Source organism: Canis lupus, chromosome 6, assembly GCF_048164855.1.
Source record: "Canis lupus baileyi chromosome 6, mCanLup2.hap1, whole genome shotgun sequence".
Lineage (NCBI taxonomy): Eukaryota > Metazoa > Chordata > Mammalia > Carnivora > Canidae > Canis > Canis lupus.
The window spans coordinates 23,105,771-23,133,716 of record NC_132843.1 but is presented as its reverse complement, the minus strand read 5'-3'; the positions used below and the strand labels follow the sequence as shown (position 1 = coordinate 23,133,716).

The window sequence follows — 27,946 nt, the reverse complement described above, 5'->3', positions numbered from 1 at the left end:
GGCAGGAGAAATTTTGAAAGCTGTGAGGAGGAGCTAGTGACTGGGTTTTGGGGTGTTTTGTACCCCACCCTCCCCACTTGTAGGAAAACCTCTTCACATTCAGAGGTAATTGAATTGGAAGGAGGAAGGCTGACCTGGGAATAGGAGGAAAGCATTTCTCCTGCCTTTTGTCACCTGCCTCCTGACTCCTCCAAACCCAGCTCAGCTGCGCCAAGGTGGCAGCAGCCTATCCTGCACAGGTGCCAGCCATTGGGAATCTGCTTAAGCCACCCTGTACATCCCAAGCTGCCCTATTATCCAGCCACCATCCCTGACCATTGGGACCACTTCTGATGGCTGTGGCCTCTGCTGCCTCAGGGAGCATCTTCTGTAAGCAGCTCCTTTTCTGTCTCCTGGTGAGTAACAACCAAAGGATTAGGGAATTCTGAGCATGTCACTACGTGCTTCCTCCCTCAGTTTGGGCTTGAAAGAGAGTAGGGGTGGCAGTGGAAGGCAGAGAAGACGGACTGGGAAAACACAAACAGAGCTGAGAAAAATTCAAGAGTTGAGAGACCTGTGGCCTGGGGATGGCAGGTGTTTTGTTTATTCTTCACGCGCTCACTGCCAAGACATGGCAGTTTTTCAAGGGAATCCCCTGTTCAGTCTTCCTGTGGTGTTTCCTAAGGAGGAGTGGAATGAATTCATTCCTCGGGCATTTGGCCCAGCGGTTCTGAGGTTTGCTTTTGTTAGTGGTCATTAAATAAGCTGTAGATATTTTATATGCTTAGTTCCACTGAGCCGCAAGAAGAGGAAAAGAAGTCCAGGTGAAGATGCAAATTATCCAGGACTTTCACATTACCCACCAGGAGCTAAGAGAAGGGCAGAACTCCTAGGTTAAACAAGGGGTTTAACTTGAGAAAAACAATAAAGAAAAATGAGTCCGTCATTGAAAAAATTCCATTAACTTGGCTTCTACTTAGGTTTTTCAGAGCTCTGTAAGTGTGTCCTCAGGTGCTGTTTTTCTTTGGTCGGGATGAGAAAGAGGGAACTTGTTCCATATCTCCATCTGGCATTTTTGAGCTGGGAATTAGCAAAGTATTTTAGCTTCAAATTATGTTTTCAGAATTTAAATATTTAACTATATGGGGATAAACATTTTGTCCATATAGGGTTGATGGTTATATTCTCATTTAGTAACTGCCTGGGGGGAAAAAAACAACAACCTCAGAGACCACCTTCTATTAGTATCAGGAAAAATGCAGTGAAATATTTCTTTTCTTTTTTTCTTTAAGATTTTATTTATTTATTCATGAGAGACACACACACAGAGAGAGAGAGAGAAGCAGAGACATAGGCAGAGGGATAAGCAGGCTCCCTGCAGGGAGCCAGATGTGGGACTCTGTTCCAGGACCCTGAGATCATGACCTGAGCCAAAGGCAGACGTGCAACCACTGAGCCACCCAGGTGCCCAGAATGTGGCGAAAGATTTCTGAGGGATTCCTCAAGATTTCTTTTGCTTCTGGTCTTTGCTGTGTCCAGTATCCTTTGGTTCATTCCTTGCCCATCCATCCTTAACCTCCATAATAGCTAAAAGGATATCTGACCCCAGCTCCCTCCAAATTATTAAGCTGTTAATTTAACTTAAAAACTGAAACAGTACTTCTGGAGATCTCCATTGTCTCTGTCTACAAAGGCAGAAGCAAAGAAGTGGAGGTCCTAGGGCAGGAAGGAAAGATCAGTGTGGGAATGGGAATGTGACTATATCCTATGAGAATAATGTGGGTGTGTATTTATAAGTTAGATATATGTATACACATAGATATATACATATATGGATGTGTGCATATGTATGTATATTTTGTTAATTATAAAATACTCTTTTTTTATAAAATACTCTTTTTACATCATATAGTTAGATCATTAGTAATAGAATTTTTATGTTCAGAGAATTCTCAGGATATAATTTACTTTATTCCTTGGCACTAGGAATGAGTATATTAAAAAGTCAAATAAGTAAGAAAGTCTTATGTTTTAAACAGTGGCTATTTAAATTAAACTGAATACAATTTCATCAAATTTGTTCTGCAACTATTTGTTAAATATCTATCATGTGCTGAGCATTGAGTTTGTTACAGAGAACAAGACAGGTATGGTTTTTTGACTTTAGTAGCTTACAGATGGAACAGATGCCTGGAAACAGAAAGAGCATTGCATGACTGTATTATTAGCCTTATGCTACATTCCAGGAAGGAAATGTGGGGGAGTTGTGAAAACATGTAACAGGGAGGCTAAAAATAAAAATAAATTAATTAATTAAATTAAAAGGCAATTAATTAAAGTGAATACACATTGACTTTTTAAATTCCAGTTTTTGGTACTATCCTCGTAACAGATTTTTTGTAAAATTACAAACTATTTAAATAGGTTGACACAGTATGGCCAATAGAATTTGGTTGAGCTGGAAATGAAGTACACACTCTGGAGCATGGACGATAATGCCCTCTTTCTTTCTTCCAAATAATAGATCCCATAACTCTAGAAATATGTCCTCAGAAAAATTAATCATAAAACTGACCTTGTTCTGGGAAATCTAGCTCTGCTCTTTCTTATATTTAAGTAATCAAAAAAGCAGTCATTTTGATAAACAGAAGAGGAAGCAAATAAATACAAAATGCCAAGGAAAAGAAGCAAACTGTGTTTTGAAATTGTCAACATTTTAAAGCTAACAACTTAGTTTTTCCCCAGGTAATTTATCTTCTTTCCTTTAACTACCTAGCTTTCTAAAACAATAGCTGTGTCTTGAATTTAATTACAGATCTTTACCCTATCGAAAGCTACTCTCTGTATTTTGAATTATATTTTTTTAGACTAGTTTTTTTTATTCGAGATCACTTAGACTTGGAATGGCAAGCCAGTCCCAGGAGTGATCTGAGATAAGTGAAGATTTATGGGTGCTGTTCTTTAAGGGGTTAAAAAAAATCCTCATGATTTCTAGCCTTAATCTACTACAACCTCAAATTTTTGGGGGCTGTGGAAATGATGATTTGTGTACAAATATATGATCATTACATTCCAAAGTTAAATACTTTCTTCATGTGAAGAAATCAGAGTGACATTTATGAATGGCCTTAGCGATGACAATTTCTATGCAAAATCAATTGTTTGTAACCGATTTATTTTGAAATGATAACGATATGATTTGGGTTCTAAGAATTACTGTTCATTTTAATTTTTCACTAATACTTAATGACTGTAGTGCCCCTAAAGCCACTTCCTTTGCTTTTCCCTTTCAAAATGAATATGGGGGCACCTAAGTGGCATTGTCTGTTGAGCATCAGACTCTTGGTTTCAGCTGGGATCCTGATCTCAGGCTCCTGGCGTCAGGCATGAAGTCTGTTTGGGGCTCTGTCTCCCTCTCTCTCTGTCCCCCCCCCCCCACTTTGTCTCTCACTCATAAAATAAATATTTAAAATAAAATAAATATGAGAAATATTGAAGGACTAGAAGATAAATTTGTTTCTAAAATTGACATTTTTATCAATAAGACAAAACTGTAATGTGAAAGTTTGAGATCAAATATAATTCCTGATTCTTTCTTTCTTTTTTTTTTTTTTTTTGAGGTTTTAATATTATCTTGTGATGCCTGTCAGAAAATTTCTCTTCAAGTTCCTTCTCATCTTCAGGCTGAAACACTTGTAGGCAAAGGTGAGAAACGGTGTTAAGAATTTCATAGTCTTAACTGCTGCATTTAGCTTCAGGCTGCTCTTGTAAACTTTGGGATATAGCCATGAAATAGCTACTTGGCATTAAAATTCAAGATAAAATGGAAGATGGACTACTTGTTTTTTAGTAGTGGTTAGAAACAATTAAAGTTCCAAGTTAGTTGTATACTTTTCTTGCCAGAAAAATTAGCAAACATCAAAGGGCTAAATTAGCTTAGTTCAAATGACTGAAAGCACAAAAACCAGAAGCATATTTTAATCCGTATCAATGAATCTGCTGCCAAAATTCCAAACCAATGCTCTTTAAGCAATTGATATAAAACAGACGTATCAAAATGTAAATGCCCCCAAATAATATTTATGCTTGAGGTTGTCTATGATGAACAAGTACCCTCCAAGAATTTATGTGATCTGTTATGAGGAATAGCTTGTGAAAGTCAAATAAAATTTCAACAAGTCTTAATTTCACTTTCAGCATAGGTTGATTGCTCTGAGTGCAAGAGTCACATCTCTTTTTATCAGGTTTTTCTTTGGCCTTGAATTTACACCTTGAATACAGAAGTGCTATCCTTTCCAAGACAGACATCATTTTGCCCAGTGCTTTGAAGTTTTAAATTAATCCATTGCCTTATATCTTCTGAAAATACTTAAAAGATAATACCATCTATACTCTATAGACACATAGCCAATATGCTAAATATGTTAAATATGAATCTGTAAAGGAAACGTTTTGACAAAAATATATAATAAGTATTACTTAAGTATAGACTGTTTTTCTTACTTTTTGCAACAGATGTAGTTATCAAAGATTACTGCAAACATGTTTTAAATCTACTCATATCTTACAGTTACACTTTAAATAAAATGGTAAATTTGTTTGTATATATGTATATATATTTGTATGTATATATATGTACATATATATATACATATATCCATAAATAAAAGTTAAAGCAGAAACAATAAATCCAGAGACACTAAGAAAATAATTTATATTTATTCACAAATTATCTTATGATTAAAATAATGGAAACTATGACCTCATTTATTTAATTATTTAATTTTCATGGCCGCTAAATCTCAGAGTAGTAGGTACTCAACAAATTCCAAGCATAACCTCCGTCTTTATGCTTGTCATCTACTAACTCTCAGTTGTCATTCCTGTAAAACTTGTTCTCTCCCTCTTTTATTTTACAAATTACTGTGGCTGTCTTCCCTGCAGTGAATCTGAAGGAGTGCTTCCAGTCAGCCAGCCTTATCCTGTCCAGCGATCCTGACTTCAGGATTCTAGAAGATGGCTCCATTTACACAACACATGACCTCATTTTGTCTTCTGAAAGGAAGAGCTTTTCCATTTTTCCTTCAGACAGCCAGAGCCAGGAACAGAAAAAGATAGAAATTGTACTGGATGTGAGAGGAAAGAAGGTATACAGGCCAAGGATTTAAACATAACAATCTGCTTATTAGAGTCTTTCATTTCATATGTTTCCTTCCACGTTAAATTCATGGTTCCCAAATTCTTGCTCATTTGTTTATTCCACCTCTAATCAACCTATGGAAATACCAGACTGTTTTAAAGAGGAGTGGAGCTATTTACAAAATGGTGTAAGAAGGAACAGCTCTGTAGCCAGGGAGCAAGGTCAGATTATCAAATGTTTCAGATAGTGGTTTGAGGTGTGGCAATTAGAACGACCAACCTGAAGAACAGGTAGGTCTAAAAGGCAGTGAAAATTGATTTAGGTTGGAGATATGGCACTCCACCCTCAGTGGCTTTCTCTCGAGTGTCTGTGGGTCTCAGTCTCTTTAAAGAAATAGTCTAAAGCTTGCTCCCCTCTTCATAGAAAATGCCACGAGGTCCCTGTCTTCAGAGAATGAAATATAGCCAGTCCACAAGACTGATTTGAATGTTCCAGCTCTAGGCTTCTTTTCTTGCAGTGAGTGGTAGCGGTCAAGGTGTGGGAAGGGAGAGGTTACCAAAATTCACGCAAATCTCGCTTTGAGCAAACTCTGCACAATCAATTAAGTCTTGTGAAATAATTTATTAATAAGTAACTTAATTTATGAGAGACTTCTCCAGCTAAATTCCTTTTGATTAAAATAATTCTTCACCACATTTAGAATATGCCTGCATATTAATATGCATTACATATATTACAAATTTAGGAGAAGGCTTATGAAACATTATATAATATTGTAGAGTTTCCACATCACATAAAATAGAATATACCTGAACGAATGCTGATCTCTGTCTTTGTATAGTTATACAAATGCTTTGCACTGTAGCTAGTGTTAACAAATACTCATTGTACCACTCCTAGTGGAATAAAATCAATTCTTAGGTATTTATTAGTGGATTATCTATGTTTAGGGGATTTATATGTCTCAAGATGGCATCTTTCACCAATGCCCCACAAAGTTCTGGTTGTTTAACTGATTAAATCAGATGAAACTGGTTCTTACGTGTCGTGTATGTATCTTACTAACAAAGAATGAAACAGTTTGGGTATTATCTATGATATCATTATGTACAACCCTTGCTTATTTTCTTCATGTTGATATACATGCGAAAATCACATTCCTGATGTTAGGCAGTGCTATATTTCTTTATCTCTCATCATATGTAGGTTCCCAAGAAGAGGCACACCAAAGACACAGTTCTCAAGCGCAGCAAGAGACGATGGGCCCCTATTCCCTGTTCACTAATGGAGAACTCATTAGGTCCATTTCCACAACATGTTCAGCAGGTACACTTTACCTCATTTGATGTTATGTAATAGAGGTTTTGCTTATTTATTTTTAAAACTTTCCATTTGAATTGAATGAGGGCTTTAACCTGTTGGTACTCATAAGGATCATCCATTCACCAAAACTAGAAAAAAAAATCAATGTATTTTGTCACTTTCCTCCAGAAATCATATTTAGCATTTAGAAATAAGTTTCATATTTTGGTTTCTGATGCTCTTAAATCTATATCCAGAGTCTCCTGAATACCAGAATTTAGCATTCTTGGACAGAGGAAATGCCTACAGATTTTACATAATTCAATTGTCCCTTTACTGAACACTTGTCCTCATAGAAAAAGACCAGTATTTTTGTTTATCAAAAAGATGGCATCACTGCTAGATAGGTGGAGTGTAAAAAAAAAGGTCGGCTTTGAAATTATGAATTAATTGTGGATGGAAAGTTGCGTTATTTTTGCTTTTTTTAAATCAGAAATGTTTCCATTCCAAATAACTCAAAACCACTGAAATTGTCACTATACTTTATAAAGGAATAAGAATTAGGTGAATAGGAATTGTGAAGGTATAGTCAACTCCAAGATTTTCCATAAATATACAGATAATTCAATAGAATTTGAGATCAAATAGATGATCCAGCCTGTGGCTTTGCAGATTGCAGAATATGAATTAGAACTTGAAAAATATGGGAGATAATGGGTAAATAAGCAGAGGAAAGACAGACTAGGTGAATAGGAGAGAGAGCAAGTGATACAAATTAAAGCATCGCCACAGTAGGTTGGAGATGTTTATTATAGCATATTTGTTCTTTTACTAAATCGTCATTTAATGTTATAGGTCCAATCTGATGCTGCGCAGAACTACACCATCTTTTACTCCATAAGTGGACCAGGAGTGGACAAAGAGCCCTTCAATTTGTTCTACATAGATAAGGACACGGGGGATATCTTCTGTACAAGGAGCATAGACCGTGAGCAATATGAACAGTTTCCAGTAAGATTATGGGATTATTTATTCAGAATTCTCTTTTTAGTTACTGTTTATATATTTTCAGTGCTGCATATTTATATATTGGAAGGATTAATTATTTGATTTGATGTTTTACATATTGTTAATGGATAGTGTAAACTTCAAATTTCTATTAGTGCAACTGATGAGGAAAGATAATAGTTATAATAAGGGAAGAAAAGGGGAGAAAAGCTATATAAAATATAATGACAAAACTTTAAAGGACAGGCTTTTATCTGTAGAATCTTGGGACAATAGCAGTGAATTTTGTTGAGTTTGAAGTTCCATATAATAACAGATTTCAGTTACTCTCAAGCCTGACTGTACACGTGAGATCTTTTTAAAAAATACTGATGCTTGGGGTAACTTCCCAGAAGTTCTAATTTAATTGTTCTGGGATGAGGCCCCAACAACTGAAAATTTGAAATCACCCAAGGTAATTCTAAACATATCCTAAGACTGAGATCCACTGCTTTCACCTCTTGAATAATATTGTGCTTTTCTTTTATTTTCTCTGATTGTTCTCCAACCATGAGAACCTTGGATACTGTTTTATTTCTTTAGTAATCCAGAATAGGTTTACCAATTCCTCTTATTCTACCTAATTTGACCCAAACAAAAAGTCTAGCCCTTCTGAAAATTAAATCCTTTTTTTTCTTGTTTCGAACTTCACATACCTCCTTTGTGTTCTGATGTCTAATCTGACATACAGGAGAAATTCACAATGAGTTTCAGGAAGATGGTGAGTTAAATTGTTTAAGCACTTGGATTCTTGAATTATAAGTGAGTATAATTGAAGAGCTCTTTGTTAAAGGAGTATATAAAAGGGAAAATCATCTCATACTTGGACAGTCCAGAAAGTAACAACTTAGCAGTTATTTGAAAGATAAGTAGGAACTGGTAGCCACTCAAAGGCAGTGATGAAAGAAGTTAATGATTGTGTGGGGTATGGGGAGTGAAGACCCTATCCTAAGGATGTCAAAACAGGGTATAAGGTGGTGAAATTTTTAGAACAACATAAATGTCCCACTTTAGGGATTTCATAAATAAATGGTTGGATTAGAATGACATATTTTCTTTATAATTTTATGCTCCCACCCAAATTCTCTGAATAAACATACTTTATTCATAATAATATCAAATTATTACTTCAGAAAATAACTTACATAGACTCAAATAGGAGAAATATGTTAAGCATTATCGCAAACATTTTGATCAAGAAACCAAATAAATGTTTGATAAATGTATAGTAGAGATTACTTTTTAAAAAAAGTTACTTTGCTACATTTTAACAACTTCTAAAGGACAAAAGGAATAAAATAGTTTGGAATTTATGCTTAAAGCTTGGCTCATGTTTCTCTAGTTCCAATGAACATAGTTAAGATTGAGTTGATATTAAGAAATACCACTTGCAAATTCATAAGATTCATAAGGGAAAGTATAACAACCAGATGTAAACATGAAACAAGTTAGGAAATCACTTGAGGCAATAGAGAATGGGAGTCTTCTCTGTCAACATAGAGGTATAAATGAAAATAATACATCTTTGCTTTTCTATCAAATCAATTTCTTTTTTCTTTTAAGGATTTTTATTTATTTATTCATGAGAGACACACAGAGAGAGGCAGAGACATAGGCAGAAGGAGAAGCAGGCTCCCTGCAGGGAGCCTGATACAGGACTCAATCCCAGGACCCAGGGATCGCACCTTGGGCCAAAGGCAGATGCTCAGCCACTGAGCCACCCAGGTGTCCTTTTATCAAATCAATTTCACTTATTAGCTTTATATTAGAAAGTTTCTTTCTTTTTTAATATTTTATTTATTTATTCATGAAAGACACAGAGAGAGAGAGAGGCAGAGACACAGGCAGAAGGAGAAGCAGTCTCCATGCAGGAAGCCTGATGTGGGACTCGATCCCGGGTCTCCGATCAGACCCTGAGCTAAAGGTGGCACTAAACTGCTGAGCCACGCAGGCTGCCCTAGAAAGCTTATTTCTCTGGAAATGAATAGAACCTCATATCTGCCACTTTTTCTGTTAGCCTTGGACAGGTCACAACCTTTAAGAATCTGTATCCTTCTCTGTCTCATGGGCTATTACTAATAGTTGTATTACATACCTTAGAGCTGTTGCAGTCATTAAAGACTTAAACTAAATATTGGTGAAATCAGCATGTGAACCGTACAGCTCTTTAAAAATATTCTAGGGGTAAGTCACACAATATACATACTCTAGGATTTTGCCCTCAAAACAGGATTTTGATGGGATTCCCCATTTTTTTTTGTATTTATATTACCTATATAAATGTTCTGTATTATTCAGTTATTGTTGCTTGAAATAATTTGATTTCATTGATTATTGGCACAGGTTGCCGTGGGTCTAATTCAATATATTTTGTGCTCCTGTTCTTTCTCTTCCCCAGGTTATATCGTTTACTCTTGGCTTGTAAATATTTTTCTGGATGAGTCACACCATTATTGCAGTTTGAGGAGTTTGTTTTAAACCATTGAATTCATCTAATCTTTCAGGGATGTGTATGAGGCTATTTTTTTCCAAGTTTTTCATAGAATAGTTGTATAAGAAGAGGATTTTCTTCAATAATTCCAGTTTATCCTATGAAAGAAATCAGTTAAACTTATTTCTCTTTGAATGTTGAGGAGAATCTGTATATTTTGTAAATACTTTGGGAAAAATTGGTTTCAGTCTAGTCCCTTACCTATGCAACCAGAGCCTTATTATCTTGTAACATAGGTTTCTTTTCAGCCACACAGGTCTTCCTACTATCTTTACATGTATGTTGCTAATCACATTCTGTACCTACTCAGCTTTGGTGCCACTGCTCTCCCTACCTCTTCCCAGTCTAAACTGGATATCTTTCTTTACAAGGTCAAACTAAAGTTCTCACCCCAGTTGGCAACTGTTTGGATCTTCCAAAAAAAAAAAAAAAAAAAAAAAAAATCAGCACACTGCTGTGAAAAAGGATTAAAAGAGATAAGATTCTTCAAGCTACAGAAGAATTCAAGGGATACACATGTATCATATGTTTCAAATATATATATATATATATATATATATATATAAATCATATATATCAAAAATACACATGAAATTTAAATAATGCTCTTCTAACTCAGCTAAAAATATGACTAATTTTAAAGTGTAATATTCTTTATACTTCTTTAACAATACTCAAATTATGATTATTGCTTTCAGTATTAAATAATGTGAACGTTACTGTAAAACCATTACTATTATTGAGTTTACTTTAATGAGTAAATAAGAAAGTATTTTTAATTATGTTTCTTTGGAACATAAATGGATTCGCCTAGGGAGTTAGGCTATACTTTGAAGTTTATAATCCTAGTTTAGTTCATCCTCTTTATACTAATGATTTCTATTTTGAAATTGAGATGGAGATACTCAGCTAATTATTAGTAAAAAATAAAACCAGGTACCTGAAGGAGTACCTGAAACAAAATCACCTCATCTGAATCCATGGATTTTGAGATAATGGTATTTACTTGTTGTTAAACACCAGGAAACACTATTATTTCAAACTACAAGTGATTATATGGTAGGAACCAGAGATCTTCATTTCTAATGAAGAGAAGCATTAGCAAAAGGTTGTGTAAATTATAGTAGGATGGCCTTAGTTTAGATAGGAAGAAATTTTAATGCCAATGTGAGAAGGTAGAAGAATTCATTACAAGTGATTCTATGGAGAATGTTCATAATAATTTTTACAAAGGACTTATATAAGGGGTAGTTTGTCTTTCTAAAAATGAAAGATGAATGAAATTGAATATGAAAAGCTATTTATTGAAGAATTACCCACCAGGGCACTATGTTAGGTGCTTCAGCACACAAATATCAGTATGTTTCAGGCTTCATCTCTGAGGACAATTGTAATCTTATAGAGACATAAAACAATTTCATAGTTTTCTGTAGCTAAAAATCTCAAAATAGCAGCAGTTTAAAGAACGAAAAATTCATACAAAACATGAGGGGAAAAGAAGAGGTTGAGAGGAAGGCTGAAGAGTATGATATCTGGACATGATGGTGGTGATGATAATCATGGTGCTGCTGGTGCGGGTGGTGAACTGGAATACCCCTGTATTCCATCCCTGAGTTCAGAATTTATTGAGAAATAAGATTCAGTGATCAGACTGATGGAAATTGAAGTATGAGTTTTATTACTGAAAAAGCCTCCCGAGGGGTTATTTGGGGAAAAGTAAATCGGGTAACAGAGAGAACATGGTCATTTCAATATCTCCCATCCCAAAGATTGGAGTGGAAGTTTCTTCCCCTCCAGATGAATGGTGAAGATGAAATGTTCATCTTTTAACACAACAGTGGGGATTTTGTGGTTACTTTCATAGATGATACATAAATCACTAAGAAATCTGATTAGGTAATACCATGATTAAAATTGTGTTTTGTCGAAATGAATCTGACTTGCTACAGAAATTGGAAAAGTTCAATTAGAACAATTGCAGGAAAATTGGTAGGATAATATGTAGGATACATTTGGAGTCTCATGAGAATGTTGGCATTAGGAATAAAAATGAGATAATGAGTGGCAGAGACACAGAATTATCATAATCTCTAGAGCTTGGCAACTGACTAATAAGGCTAATGAAGAACAGGAAGGAGGTAGATACCTGGAATTTTAACCCTGGTTCATTTTGGAAGATGATTACAGAAGGAAAATATGGAAGAATTGATTTTGGTGAAGGATTGAATTAATAGAGAATCCATCTTGAGCATGTTTAGTTGGTGCTGTCAGTAAAGAAAATCTGTTTAACTCAACAACTCTTTATTGAGCACTTTTGCATAAACCACGTAAGAAGAGTGCAGAAATAAATTGATGGTCTTCAAAAAAAAAAAAAAAAAAGGACATTAAATCCTGGCCTTTGGGACCAAGATATATCATTCTGAGATGATATCTGGAGTGTGTATATGATTTTATAGGCACTTTTATTACACAAGAAATATGTTTATGATAGAAAAATGAGAAAATGCAGGTAAAGAATTTTTAATTGATATCAACCATCACTGAAGATGGTTGATATCTATTTACCTGTACGTGCAAATCCATAGATAAATGGAATCATATCTTTTATAAATTAAAAGAATACTTGTTATTAGCACAACTGACAGAAGTTTACATATATTCTAACAAGCAGAAGGGCAGGCGGGTAATTCAGAGAACAGAGCAGCCTCATTTAGCTGGGGTGCATGGTACTTGGTGGGGAAAATAATGTGAACGCTGTAAGAGATTGAAGCCATTTGACAGCATACACTATGCTGGTGTGTTGTAGGTCACATAAGTTCTTAGTCACATATTCTTTTGTGGATGACTTTTTAAACACTATGTCTTTCCCCAACTGCTAGGCTTAATTTTGTATATAATTTGTCATTTGAGAACAAGCTGACGGTGTTTGTCTACCTTTCAGCTCTACGCCTATGCCACAACAGCAGACGGTTATGCCCCAGAGTACCCACTCCCCTTGCTATTCAAAGTTGAAGATGATAATGATAATGCTCCATATTTTGAAAACAAGGTGACGATCTTTAATGTGCCTGAAAATTGTCGAACTGGTAAGTTCATATCTTAGGAAAACACTAGATTTTTGCTTCAATTCAATTCCTCACTAATGTTTTAAACACAATTATGCAAAACATTTAAAAATGCTTGAGTGTCAAGGATATTCTATCTAAAACTATTCATATACTCTTCAAAGGCAAACCTTTCGGTGTTCATTTTTGCTGTTCACATATAGAAGGCAGCTAATACATGAAGTTATTAACTTTGTTAGATTAATCCACAATGCATATGAATGTGGACAGACAAATGCTATTCATATTTTCTGTTTTAACCGTGTACATAGATGTCACAGATTCATTTACAAAGCAATAAATTAAAAAAATAAAAATAAAAATAAATAAAGCAATAAATAATGTGAATCTTTACAAAGTTTCAATATGTTTTCAAGGACCCAGAAATACATCATCTCATGGATGTATCTGACTTATAACAATATACACATTGCTTACTTGGCATGTTTTCCAAACAAATTTAAAAAATTAAACTGGTTTGATGTTATAGGCAGCCAAGATTGTGACCTAGGTGCATTAATGGGCGTAAGCCTATCCAGTTTATCTTAAAAATAAAAAAGTTACAAGAAATGCCTCCTCTATTCTGTTGTCATTTTGTATGTATGCATGTTTAATATTGTTCTTTCACAGTCAGTGGTTTGCTAATACAACATTTCTCATACTTGGATTTCTGGGCTGTAAATATTGTCCAAGTGATACTGAGACAGCTACACAGTGTTTGTCTTTCATATATTAATAATTACTTGCATATATTAACAGTTCAGCACATGTATTAAAATATCAAGGTGTAAAATCTTGGTTATCATACTCAAAGCTGTGCTATTCCTCTAACTAATATTATCAAGTTGGCTTGTAAAAGAAATAAGACATGCAGAGAAGGTCCCATCCAAAAGTGGCCTGTGAACTAGGGTGATGGGTTGAGGGGAAGAATTTGAGAAACATTCTTACCAAGGGTGGGGTGGATGTTCTCATACATGTGGAATATAAATCATGTTATTCAGAATACCCACATAATTGAAGTTTCCCAGTGAGGGGAGCTTGGAGTTCAGGAGAGCTTTTAAGACACTCCGCTTATCTGTAAAGTCAATATACTTGTCATTTTGGGGAGAATATGCTACAAACATACCTTGTTTGTTTGTAATTCAGTTATATTGCTCTTTTAAACTGTTGACAATATGGGATTTATCTGAACAGGAACTTCAGTGGGACAAGTGACCGCCATAGACCTTGATGAACCTGACACTCTGCATACTCGTCTGAAATATAAAATCTTACAGCAAATCCCAGATCATCCAAAGCATTTCTCCATACATCCAGATACAGGTGTCATCACCACAACTACACCTTTACTGGATAGAGAAGTAATGAACTGATTAACTAATTTTACAGTCACTAAACTATATTTAAGTTGATAATGAACTCCCAGAGGAGTTTCGCCACCTCTCCAACTCGCTTCTATACAGGCCGTGCTTAGGGCTTCTCTGGATACTTCCTTCATCTCTACAGAGATGTGGGGGAAGGTACAAGATATTAGACAAGTTCTCACTTAAGATCATTGACCTGATCTGATGTGTCGATATGAAATAGCTTTAAATTTTGAAATATTATGTTAGACATATCAAGTTTCTATTGTACTGACTAGCCAGTCTCTTGTTCTGTGTTTACATTTAAATACCTCTTTTTTGGTAATAAATAAATAAAAAATGAATGTGAAATAATCAGAATTTAAGCAATGGCTATGAGAATTTAAAGTTACAGGAAATAAAAGCGTTCATCAATGTACCTTTTTCTTTTCTTTTCAGAATTGTGATACATACAAGTTAATAATGGAAGTGCGAGACATGGGGGGCCAACCTTTTGGTTTATTTAATACAGGAACAATTACTATTTCACTTGATGATGAAAATGACAATCCACCATATTTTACTGAAACTTCTGTAAGTGTATCTTTGTATTCATTTCTCTAAGTTCATTTACTTTTTCAAAAAAACACAAGGAATTTGATAGTTCTGTGAGATTACATATTTTGGTTTCTTGAGAGCTACCACTTACAGATAACATGCCAAAAATATGATTTCTGTAAAAATAATTGAAGGAGCAGTTATTTCTAAATGTTAGGATAAAAGCTACTCTCTTGGTCATGGAAGAGCTTGATACTGTTATGTATTCATTGTTTTCTTGGATGCCAAGGTCTGTTATTGGATGCCTTGGATTTAAGTTTATTTTATGGAGCACAAGAAAAGAGGCTCTCTCCCGGTATTCTTTGCACTTCCACTTCCTAACATGAAAAAGAGACTAGCTGAATATCTTCTGCTTTGCTGGGACGTCAGTAGTACAGTGTGGCCCTCCCATTATTTATATGCAGATTCTCTCAGCATCATGTATGAGTGAACTTTTCCTTCTACACAAAACAAGAAATATATATATAGGATGATACTTCCAGGAAATGGCTCTTCTTTCCTGAACTTTTAGTAAGTAATCTTCATTTTTTCATCAATCTCTACCAGAGAACAAGTTAAGGAAGAGAACAAGTTAAGGTGGTGCCTATCACCACCTCCAGTGATAGGCACATTTATTCAATGTTTTATATGAATCCCTACTGCTTGTAAGGATATGTGTATCCCATATTTTATTTGGGAAAATGAAAAGTCAGTTAAATAACTTGCTTATGATCTCATGCATATAGACCATGTAAGAGGAAAAACTGGGATTAGAATCAAGATAATCAAGATTTGTTGTACTCCAATAGCCATCAGGTTATCATACTTCCATGAATTCATCTTATCTCTAGAAGATTATGATTTACTACTTTTTAAAGTCTTTTAATATAATATGCTTCTTAACTGTATTTCTTTTTTGAAGGGAAAACGGGAAAAATGTGATTTAATTTCTCAAAAAAGGAAACACTTTTTCCTTAAAATGTTTGCTAGGGATTCAGAAGGAAATTAAAAACAAAAATTGGCATAGTAACAAGTCAGTAATAATAAGAAATCAATGTAGGTTTTAATTATCATAAATATTAAAGGCTTAATATGTTAATATAAAAGGGACCATAGACTGTAAATACTGAGGAGATTCAGATTAGAGACAATTCTGAGGGCTTGAATGATTTCAGAGAAGTTTAGGAGTTAAGACATGAATTAGTCTTTGAAGAATGGATAAGATTTGAAAAAGCAGTTTAGGAGGAGAGAAGTAAGCAATGCATTACATTTGTAAATTCTTTCCAATATATGATTGCACCTTCCCATATCACTTTATTTCCCTTTTCTTTAAGTGTAAGTTTTAGAGTAGAAAATCAGATTGTTAAAGCTACGAATTTATAATAACCAGAGGAAATTGTTTTAGTATTTTGCAGAAGTAGAAGAAAACAGAATTGATGTCGAGATTTTACGAATGGCGGTACATGACCAGGACTTGCCAAACACTCCTCACTCAAAGGCTGTCTACCAGATTCTACAGGGAAATGAAAATGGAAACTTCAAAATTAGCACAGACCCCAATACGAATGAAGCAGTCTTGTGTGTAGTCAAGGTAAACAACAACAAGAAAACAATCAGGCAAAAAAAAAAAAAAAAAAAGAAAACAATCAGGCAATACTTTAAAAAATACTAATGTATACTTGGGCATATCATCTACATATCTATATCCTATGTACTGTACATCTCTATAGTAATTTCTGTAAATTTATGACTAGAGAATTGCAATGAAATGCTGAAATTATTTACAATGGTTCACATAAATTTATTATTATTATTATTATTATTATTATTATTATTATTATTATTTTACCCTCATCTTCTTTCTTAGAAGATGGACACTGCAGGCACAAAACATATTGTTCTACACATGCGGGAAATGAAGGCAGATAAATATTGTATTTATAATCAAATATTAGTCTTAGGAGGCATCTTAGACACCCACTTGTCCCTTATTTTATGGAAAACAAGACAGAAATGGAAGAATCACTACTGGAAATCAAACCTCTTGACTTTTCAATTGCCTTCATGCTCTTATGATGTAGAAGACAGACTATTTATTAAATATTCAGCAGCTATTCCCATTAATCCTCCCATATTTGAGGTAGCCAGCACTTTGTGATTTTAAAAATTCAGCCGCAATTACTGGCACTCACAATGAAAAACTAAATCTAGCTCCTTTCTCCTTTCCAAGAACCAACCAGGCTTGACCCTGTTTACCTTCTGAGATCAGATAAGATCAGGCATATTCAGGGTGGTATGCTGGTAGACACTTGGTTCCTTTCTGAGTCCTTCTATCAGTAGCTCTTTCTAACCTTTTATGTATTTTCCTTGATTAATTTCTTAGGGACAATGTATTTTCTTAGAAGCTGCATGCACAAGTTGTACTTTCCTCCTAAGATTTTTAGAGAATTTCCTTTAATTATTTTACTTATTTTTTCAGTCACTTTCTCTTTTACTTACTGGAGTTTTTGTTTCTTATTGATTGTTTTTTAGGGGGTCTAAGTTTCTCCTGCTGTCCTTTTTTTGTTATCTTGATAGATTCAGTCTCTAATTGTTTAACTGTTGTTTCAAGATTCTTATTATTCAGTTCAGGACTGAGCACTGTGATTAGGAGCTATAAAAACCTATGTATAACAATTTTTTTTTAAAACCCCTAAATATAATGTGCTTCCAAAAGATGCTGCTAGATAGCATCATTATAATTTTTATGCATACACTCAGGGTAACTGCTCCCTTATAGCCAAATCTCGTGTTGTAATAATCTAATTATTTTATATATTTCTTCTCATACTCTTTATGTACTTCTGTTGTCTTAGTTATTACTGTTATCCCACATGATACTTTGGAGTTATTCAAACATTTATTCTTTATTTATATTAATATTTAAACTTGTAATGAAAAAAAATGAAGGCAAGAGCTTCCTGAAGAAAAGTGAGAAGAAAAATTGGTTGAATAGTCAACAATTTTGCATTTGATAGTGTTTATTATTATAGGAAGTCAACTATTAGTCTTTAACTACATTAGCACCTGCTTTTTGGTAACATTTTATAATAAAAAATGATATTCCTTTTTGTGCTCAAACTTGGAATCATAATTATAAATCTTCCATAAATAATGTTACAAATTGACTAACCAAAGTATGTTTATTGAATAGCCATTGAACTATGAAGTCAATCGCCAAGTTGTTTTGCAAATTGGTGTCCTTAATGAAGCACAATTCACTAAAGCAGCAAATTCAAAAACTCCTACTATGTGCACTACAACTGTCACTGTTAAAATTAAAGACAGTGATGAGGGCCCTGAATGCCAACCGCCAGTAAAAGTTGTTCAGAGTAAAGATGGCCTCCCAGCTGGAGAAGAATTGCGTGGATACAAAGCGTTGGATCCAGAAACACTTAGTGGTGAAGGCTTAAGGTAAAATATTCTTCAAAATGATATATTTTGAGATTTTGTCCAATCTTTGGTTTGAGTATTTACATTTGATTTCTAAAAATTAGGTATAAGAAGATAGGAGATGAAGATAACTGGTTTGAAATTAACGAACACACTGGTGACTTGAGAACTATAAAAGTACTAGATAGAGAATCAAAATTTGTTAAAAATGACCAATACAATGTTTCTGTGGTTGCGATGGATACAGGTGAGTGCAATTTTCTAGAAATATAGGATATATTTTTAAGGAAATCCTGGGGTGAACTTTGTTTATTTTCATATCAAAATTTAATGGAAAACATGTTTGCATGGATTGCTCAATTTATTGGAGACCACCCAATGTCAGCTTCAGTGCATCAGTAATACAAAGCTAAGAGGTGATGATGAATGGCCAAAGACACGGTGGCATCCTCCAGGATCTCTATTGTTTTCAGGAGTATGTATTTAGAGTATTATGGTTTGAACTTGCTGAAAGGGTTTTGCCTTCCTAAAGCAGTTGGGTTCAAGGTAGGTCTGTTCTGAGCCTCTCTTAATGGGGAACAAAATATATATCCTATTTCTTAAGAAATGGTAAAATGATGACTCTTTAGTCTTTTGCTATGGTTTGCAATCCTTCTCCAAGGTTAATTCTAGAGCTTACTTTTTGGAAAGTATAAAATAGTAATTGCATTATGTTCAAGGTATCAATAGGAAGTTGTAAGTTAGCCAAGAAATACCAGGAAGGTCATCAGGTTCTCAAGATGAATATGACTTAGCTCTTAGGACTAACATGTTCACAGTACAATGAGTCAGCAATCATCAAAGTGTTCTGAGAAATCAAAGGAGAATATTGCTGCCATTGTCCATAGAAGTTATGACAAGTTTCAGAGGAGGTGATATTTGATATTTGAGTGGGTTCTTGAAGGATAATAAAGTATTATCAGGCAAAGAGAAAGAGAAAAGTATTCCCAGCAGTGGCAACAGAATGTACCAAAGCAGAGAGGAAAGAGTGCACCTAGTGGGTTTGATGAGAAGTTTTACAAAGTCTGAGCAAAGAGTATGTGAGGAAATGAGTCAGAGGTGGAAGTCAAAGGAAGTGATTGATGACCAAATGTGAAGTCTTTGTACATTCAAGATGAACATATGCTCTTCACAAAGAATGATGTAAGAAATCAATTTTATTTTCAACTGGATATTCCGTAGTAACATCACTCATCATCTCATACCTTTTCATTTTAAAAAGAGCCTCAGGATATCACCTGATACAGCCATTAAACTTCAAGGAAGAGTGACATGTTACTATTTTGTACTTGTAGCAATGATATTTGCGATCCAAAAGTGTGTGAAATTCAAGTTCAGAAGGCTAGTAGAAAGCAGATGCCAGCTGTTTAAGGTAGATATATTGAAAATAAAATTTTAATTGAAGGATATCTTATTTTTAATCTTTCTTAGATGGCAGATCTTGCACGGGAACATTAGTAGTTTTATTGGAAGATAATAATGATCACCCACCACAAATTGAAAAAGAAGTGACAATTTGTCAGAATGCTAAGGATTATGCTGTTCTCAAACCTGTAGATCCTGATGGACCTGAGAATGGTCCACCTTTTCAATTCTTTCTGGATAATTCTGCCAACAAACTTTGGAATTTAGAAACAAAGGATGGTATGTAATTATGCTAAATCTTCTAATCAGTAGGAAGTTAAACTGGCTGATGGTTTTGACATTCACCTTAGTTCATTATGGTAAATATTCATTTTAGGAAATTATTTTATTGATCCCCCCAAAAGGATAATACCTTGCTATTTATTATTATTATTATTATTATTATTATTATTATTATTATTTTGAAAAGCTCTTGTTTGCATCTAATGAACCTCCCTCCACATGGCTTCGAGCTACCAGGACACAGTCTTGTCCTCCCTTCCCAGCCCCCACAAATGCCCTTTAATCTTTCCTGCTCTCCCACTGAAGAATCTGGCCTTCACAGTAACAGGCCGTTTGGGGAGCTTTCCCTTCCCTAAAACTTTGCAGTAGCTGGGTCACAGCACATCAATGATAGAAGCAGCTCCAGTCTTGTTTTTGTCAGCAGTTACCCATGTCTTATTACTGACCAAGGTCCACAGTTTGTCAACAGTTGGGCAGAAGCTGTTTCCTCTTTAAGTGCTAATGCCTTATACCAACTTTTCAAAAGTCATGTAGGTGATATTTGTTGAAGTTGATCTTATGGTAGTGCATTCCGCCAGCATTACACTGGCCTCCTGGGTGCTTCATGTTTGCTGATGCAGATGTGTCCATGGCTCCCGTGGTCCCAAAGTTTCCAAGTCTCCCTCAGTCTAGATGGTGTGTTGGCAGCCCAGATGAAAGGATAATACCTTACTTTTTTTTAAAGCAGTGGATAATATATTTATGTTCAGACTCTTATTCCAAATATCTTTTAAGAAAACATATAAATCCATTTTATTATTTTATTTTATTTTAAGATTTTATTTATTCATAAGAGACACACAGAGAGAGGCAGAGACATGGGCAGAGGGAGAAGCAGGCTCCCTGACTGGGATCCTGATGTGGGATTTGATCCCAGGACCCTGGGATCTCCTGAAGGCAGATGCTCAACCACTGAGCCACCCAGGTGTCCCTATAAATCCATTTTAATTTAATATTTGAATAACATCGTATATATTAGTCTAATGTAAGTGTAGAACAATATTAATTAATTTTCCTGGTTTTTCAAGAAATCTAAGTCATTTTTAAGAAATAAAAGTGAGGGCCACCTGGGTGGCTCAGTAGGTTAAGTATCTGTCAGACTCTTGATTTTGCTTCGTCATGATCTCAGGGTTGAGAGATTGAGACCTGCATCAGGCTGTATGCTGCCCCTTCTCTCTCTCTCTCTGTCTCTCCCTCAAACAAACAAACAAACAGGCAAACAAATAAACCCACTAGACTTTTTCCTTTAAGCTAAATTCTGCACCTTCCCTCCCCTTTGCCCCCACTCCACACCAATCATACTAAGTAGGAATAATATTGCTATTGAAAGGTCATGTAAATATATATTCTGTTTTTTCCTCTCTAGGTAAAACTGCCATTCTTCATCAGCGGCAAGTTCTTGATTATAACTATTATACTGTGCCTATCATAATAAAAGATAGACATGGTTTACATGCAAGACACATGTTAACAGTGAGAGTATGTGACTGTACAACCCCGTCTGACTGTAAAATGAAAGTTAAAAACGTGAGAGATGTTAAGCCATCAAATGTAATTCTTGGAAGATGGGCTATTCTTGCCATGGTTTTGGGTTCTGCATTGCTGTTATGTAAGTATGATTATCGAGAATGTGTTAGTTGAAGGCTTATCTAATATTTAAAAATATATATATATTTGGTACTTCTTTATTTAATAGCCTTGGTAAATGTGTCCTTCTAAAAATCTTGTGTGTACTATATGACTGAGGGTTCACAGAAGAAGACACATATCAGTAAGAGCAGATTAAATTTAAAGTAATTTTCAGAAGTGTACTCTTAGTTCTTCCAATAAGAAGCTGTGAGACACTGGATAGATCATTTTCTCTTCTTTGAGATCATTTTTCCACAAGTAAAATACAGAGTTTGGTTAAGATTCCCTCCCATACAAAACATAGTCTTTTAATCAGCCAAATTTATGCACAGGAAGAATTAGTGAAGAATACTTCCAAAATTTGCCTAGATCTTTATGCTCACTGTTATTAATGAAGCAATTTAACCCATATCCTAAAACTCTAACAAGTACACCTGGCTGGTTCAGTCAAAACAGCACATGACTCCCGATCTCGGGGTCAAGAGTTTGAGCCCCACTTTGGGTGTAGAGATTACTTAAAAATAAATAAATAAACTTAAAAAAGAAAATTGGAATTGTTAAAAGAAGAAGGAGAAGGAGGAGAAGGAGAAAGAGAAGAAGAGAAGGAGGAGGAGGAGGAGGAGGAGGAGGAGGAGGAGGAGAAGAAGAAGAAGAAGAAGAAGAAGAAGAAGAAGAAGAAGAAGAAGAAGAAGAAGAAAGACTCCTGTTAGTGGAAAATGATCATATGGTGGGCCACTGGAAAAGTAATGCATGAAAAGAGTGTCAAGATTTTGCATTCTGCAAACTGCTTTTTTCAAGATGCAAAAGTGATGGAAATCGTTGCCCACAATTCTTTTATCTCTCCTTCCCACTCATACTTCCTCCTGTTTTCCTTTCTTTTTTACCACTTTAACTGACTACAGAACCTGTAGTTAGTTTAATTGACAGACTTGCCCCCAGAGTCTTTACTGTGTCCTAATTCATTGAGTTGAGGTTCAGGTTAAACTGGATACTCCCTGTAGCACTGTGATTAGTGAACATGCACTTTCAAAACTGAGCACAGATTTTATGTAACTATCTTTCAAGTTTGTGCTTATGTCTAATGCCCTTTGAGCATGTTCTCTATGGATTTGAACTATCAATAATACTAGCTGAAATTTCAATCAAAGGGAGCTACTATTCCAGTGTGGAAGAAACAAGAAAAGCATTTAAGTTAATCCTGGACTTGGGAAGTGACCTGTTAATTAACTATGCTCACTTCATCCTTCTTACTTTTTATTGATTCCTTTCTCATTTTGCCTAATAACATTATCTCAGTAAAACAGAGCTGCTCTATATACTAAATGTTTGTTAATATTCTGTTTTAAATTTCATGCCCCGAAGAGATCAAATTTTTAAAAATTCCGTGAAAAAACTTTTAAAAAATCATGACTTGGGTGATTTAATATATAGCAGCCTGAAGAAAAATACTATTTTACTTACATAATTTTTATTTTTTTAGGCATTCTCTTTACTTGTTTCTGTGTTACTGCTAAGAGAACAGTAAAGAAATGTTTTCCAGATGTAGCCCAGCAAAATTTAATTGTGTCAAACACTGAAGGACCCGGAGAAGAAGTGATGGTAAATTAGATTTCACTTTCGTATGAATTGTACAGTGATCCAATGATAACAGCTGATTCTTACATAATAATAGTAATAATAATAATAACAGCTAATGTTTATTGAGCACTAACTCCACATGTTCTGCATGCATTAACTCATTTGAACTTCATAATTCTATTGTATTGGTTTCATAAGACTGCAAAGAATCACAAAATGGTAGTTCCCAGACTTATGGAAGCACAAATCAAATTTTCATATTGCATTCTTCTTAATGGCATTTCACCTTGCCCACCCTAATTGAGTATGGTCTCATTCTAATTTAACAAAATGCGTATGTAATGACCTATTTTCAAACAAGATCACATTCTAAGCATGGAGGATTAGGATTTCAATGTATGAATTTTGTTGAGAAAGATAAATGAAAGCAAATTAGTTACAGTGTGATTCATTTATTTTATAACTCTAACTTTATTTTTAGGAAGCAAATATTAGACTGCCCACGCAGACATCCAACATTTGTGACACAAGCATGTCTGTGGGCACTCTTGGTGGCCAAGGAGTCAAAACACAGCAAAGCTTCGAGATGGTCAAAGGTGGCTACACTTTGGATTCCAACAAAGGAGGTGGCCATCAGACCTTGGAATCTGTCAAGGGAGCAGGACAAGGAGTAACGGATGCTGGCAGATATACATATACCGACTGGCACAGCTTCACCCAACCTCGGCTTGGCGAAGTGAGTGCCAGTGTCTTCGAGTTCATATTACATAAAAGTTAAAGACGATTATGCATAAGGATTTCCCCAAAGTTTTATTCCTCAGGCACTTGGAACTCATCACCTTTTTAGTGTTTCATTATATCATAGATACAGATTTCAGGTCCAAACCGAAAGGGAAAAATTATCTTTTAAGGTTTAATGTTTAAAATAAGGTTCACAAAACTGCAAAACTATCTAGATGCGGCATATGTAGACATGTTTAGGAAGTATAAGAAGGCTTCCCCCCCCCCCCCCCCGCCAAATTACCAGGGAAAGTCACCTGGAGTGAAAGATTTGTATAGAGTGACGCATGGATCATAAATTACAAACATTTTTTTTTAAGTATACTGAATTCTCTGTGTAGTTATGAAGACCTGGCTATCAACATCAACCACATAGGCTGTTTAGCTTTTATTTGGGGTTTTAGTTCCTTGTTTTATGTTCAGAGTAATCAATATTGGTTATTACTAGCCAGTTACATGTATTACATTATTGCCACCATATAACCATATATAAACAGAAGAATCATAGCCTCTATTGGTTCCCCCAAATATGTGAAGAAGTTACAAAGATACATTGGAACTGTACAAATATTATGTCCAAATGGGGATATTGTAAGTTAGCTTTGTGATATGTGTATATCTTTAATTATCATAAATGTGTTCACTAGGAGCATTTATATATCTGCTATATTTTCAGAATGAATATAATACAGACCAATCATGTGCATTTTTTATATGTAGGAATCCATTAGAGGACACACTCTGATTAAAAATTAAACAGTAAAAGGTAAATCAAAGACATTATTTTTATGCTAATATGTTTAGGTGTCTTTAAAAAAATAATAAAATGTGCTCTTTTTTTGATACAGAAGGTGTATCTGTGTGGACAAGACGAGGAGCATAAACATTCTGAAGACTACGTTCGTTCGTATAACTATGAAGGAAAAGGATCTGTGGCTGGCTCTGTAGGCTGCTGCAGTGATCGGCAGGAAGAAGAAGGGCTTGAGTTTCTAGATCATCTGGAACCCAAATTTAGGACGCTAGCAAAGACATGTGCAAAGAAATAAATGTGTGTTTTAAAAGAGAAACATCTACAAATTCATATGTAGGAGTTCATCGAATATAAAACCATAGCAGCATCTGCTAATATATTTGTTTATTGGAGGTAAACTTTGAGTCATGTATAGATAAGAATACTATAAATACAAAGCTCTGCTAAATTCTCCTCGTCTGATATAACTTCCATATTCTCTAGAAAGAAAAGTTTCATGTGTTAATTTTCTTTTTTTTTTTAATGCATGTATATATTGCCCTTTACAGGACTCTGCAAATGTCCATTCTTGCATCTTCTCTTTGAAAACTTACTTTGAATGCTATGAAAGTGTGTGGTGGGAGAGCTGGGTATTGCCAAGGCTAATGAGCAATGGATTTTAATTTGAGATGAAAATTAAATATTTTCTTCAAAATTCCCAGGAGATTGCTCTTAGAAATGCTCTTAGAAATATTGTTCTTGGTGCCAGAGCATTGAATCCTCTACCTGAGCGGCTATGTATTGAAGGACACTTAAGTATTCTTTGGTGCAAAATTCAGTTTGGTAAATAAATATTCATTTCTCACTATACTTTTCACACTGCGGAGGTGCTCCCAGCACCGTTTGCGTTTGCTTTCAGGAACCTTCAGCGCTTGGTCCTTGGATCTCTGCCCATATGGATGCATAATCAGGTTCCTACAGTTTCTAGGATTGTTGGAAAGAAACGGACCAGAACAAGCTCACAACAATTTGAGCCACAAAGATTTTGTTAGGATCAGATGGAAGGATTTACAAGAAAGAATTGCAGCCTTGATGTCCATGGTTTGACTTAGACTCACAAATAGGTTTTATTTGCCCACCCTGATATACTACTACCTTTTTAAAATATAAATACCTTGGCCAGAACATGCACTGTCTACTTTGACAGAGGCCTACCATCTTCAAGCATTTGTGAAACCAGCCTGGCAGGCATTAGACTTGCAACCCTGATCCACAGTGCTTAGCCTTTTATAAATATGCTAAAAATGGAATGAGCATTCATATTGGAATGTAATACTCTGACTACCTTGGTAATTACTTTAAGAAAATGGAAAATCAGAAAAAATGCATTTCTAGCATGTAAATGTTAAAATATGGAGATTTATGAAAGCAACACTTAACCAAACATTTGTTAAATGATGGTTAAATGAATGAACGTGAGTTAATAATTTGTTTTGAACATATAACATCTTAATGGGATATTATGTTGTATTCATTTAGAAAGAAATATATAAACAATATTTTAATAATCTTTTGTGCCAAACTTTCTAAATTTACAAACAGTAACAGTATATATCATATGGAAATTTCTCATTCAGACAAAAAAAACTGTTTCATGTTTAAAAATCTATTAACTAGTTCATTACTGAAAAAAGAGTGGTTGATTTTTTAAAAATTTTGTAATTACTCTTTTTATTCTCAATTATAGCTTCTGATTAAAACTGTTTCTTGATGTGAAATTGGACATTAGAGCAAAATAAAAAAGTAGCTATAATAAAGAAATATTTCATTGTATAGGATGTTCACAATGTATGATTTTTATAGCAATTGTGAATAAAATAATTTTGGGGGGAATGCAATTTCTGTTGTTTCACAATGGTACCAGTTTGGAGATTTTTAAGTTTAATATTAAAAATTTGGAAATAAGTCATGCCATGTTATATTCTTGAATGTAGATATAGAACATTCTCTGAGCAACTAAAAATCATTAGCTGAATATTAATATCTGTTTGTTTTCATTTCTTATATTTACTTAAATAGGAAAGAGAAATTTTATATCTGAACATTAAGTACAATTAAAGGCCAAATTTTAGCAATCCAGAATCTTTAGGAAGTACAGAAAATGAATTTGTATTAAGTAGTTTTGGCTATTTTAAATAGTTTCAAATATTATTAAAATTTATCTCAGAGGAACTATGACTTGTCTTTTATTTAGGAAATTCACATTCTGTTTACACTCAAAATTAAACATTATTTGTACAATTGATAAAATTCATGAAACTCCACTGGCCTATTTACCAATTTAGTTTGTTAATAAAATATTGTATTTTATGGATTATTTAATATAAGTTAATCATCAAATGTCAATAAGTAAATCATTATGAATTCTTCTTATTTTATTAAATCTGTAGTTAGGGAAAACATACAATTAAGTTTTTCTTGATTCAGATCTGAAAAATATTTCATGTAAAAAAATTCCATGGGAACACCAGAGTGATGAAAATTGATATAATTATTAAAATTAGCTTTATTAAATACCTCCTTAACTTTACTGAGCTTTCAATTCTCCTAAGTTTATTAAAATATTTTATAAAACTTGATATCTATGCTTATATTTACTTTAAGAAAATGGAATGTGCTCTTATTTGGAAATTGTTCACAATAGATGTTCTAGAGTTGAGGATTTTTATTCTCATAGAAAAGAAAAGCTAACTCCATTTTGTGGTGTCTCAGCTATAAAAGTCCTGTACCAGTTGAAAATCCTCAATTAGATTAGGGTAATGAAACAAAACAAACTGTATATTTCTTATTTCTGCATGCATCTGGTCTCTTATCTGCTTTTCTAATAAATCTGGAAGAATACTGCATTTGGCCAGACCCTGCATTTGTCTTTCTACCTACACAGGGAAAAGAAAATAAAACTGTAGCAGGAGAACGTGTTGCCAAGAATGGATAGACCCTTGTATATTTTGTAAGATTCAGTAAAATTAAGTGAGCATCACTTTTAAAAACCCTTTGAAAGGATAGTGT

The 27,946-nt window shown here is 34.4% G+C and overlaps 1 protein-coding gene across 3 annotated transcripts; it reads left to right on the top strand.

Annotated features, from left to right (window-relative positions):
• DSC1 (desmocollin 1) lies at positions 1-27,516 on the top strand. Of its 3 annotated transcripts, none has more exons than XM_072829126.1 (17): positions 1-395; positions 3,600-3,684; positions 4,924-5,126; positions 6,326-6,445; positions 7,277-7,432; positions 12,901-13,045; positions 14,258-14,424; positions 14,866-15,000; positions 16,409-16,594; positions 18,197-18,456; positions 18,540-18,682; positions 19,906-20,118; positions 21,527-21,769; positions 23,270-23,388; positions 23,849-24,103; positions 24,824-24,913; positions 24,996-25,133. In XM_072829126.1, the coding sequence occupies exons 1-16, from the start codon at positions 333-335 to the stop codon at positions 24,890-24,892; spliced, it is 2,562 nt and encodes an 853-aa protein (XP_072685227.1). In that variant the 5' UTR covers positions 1-332; the 3' UTR covers positions 24,893-24,913; positions 24,996-25,133. The 3 variants fall into 3 exon arrangements, with proteins under 3 accessions (XP_072685227.1, XP_072685229.1, XP_072685226.1); XM_072829128.1 differs by having other exon boundaries at positions 2-395; positions 24,868-24,913; XM_072829125.1 differs by lacking the exon at positions 24,824-24,913 and having other exon boundaries at positions 2-395; positions 24,996-27,516.
• Positions 27,517-27,946: the final 430 nt, after the last annotated feature.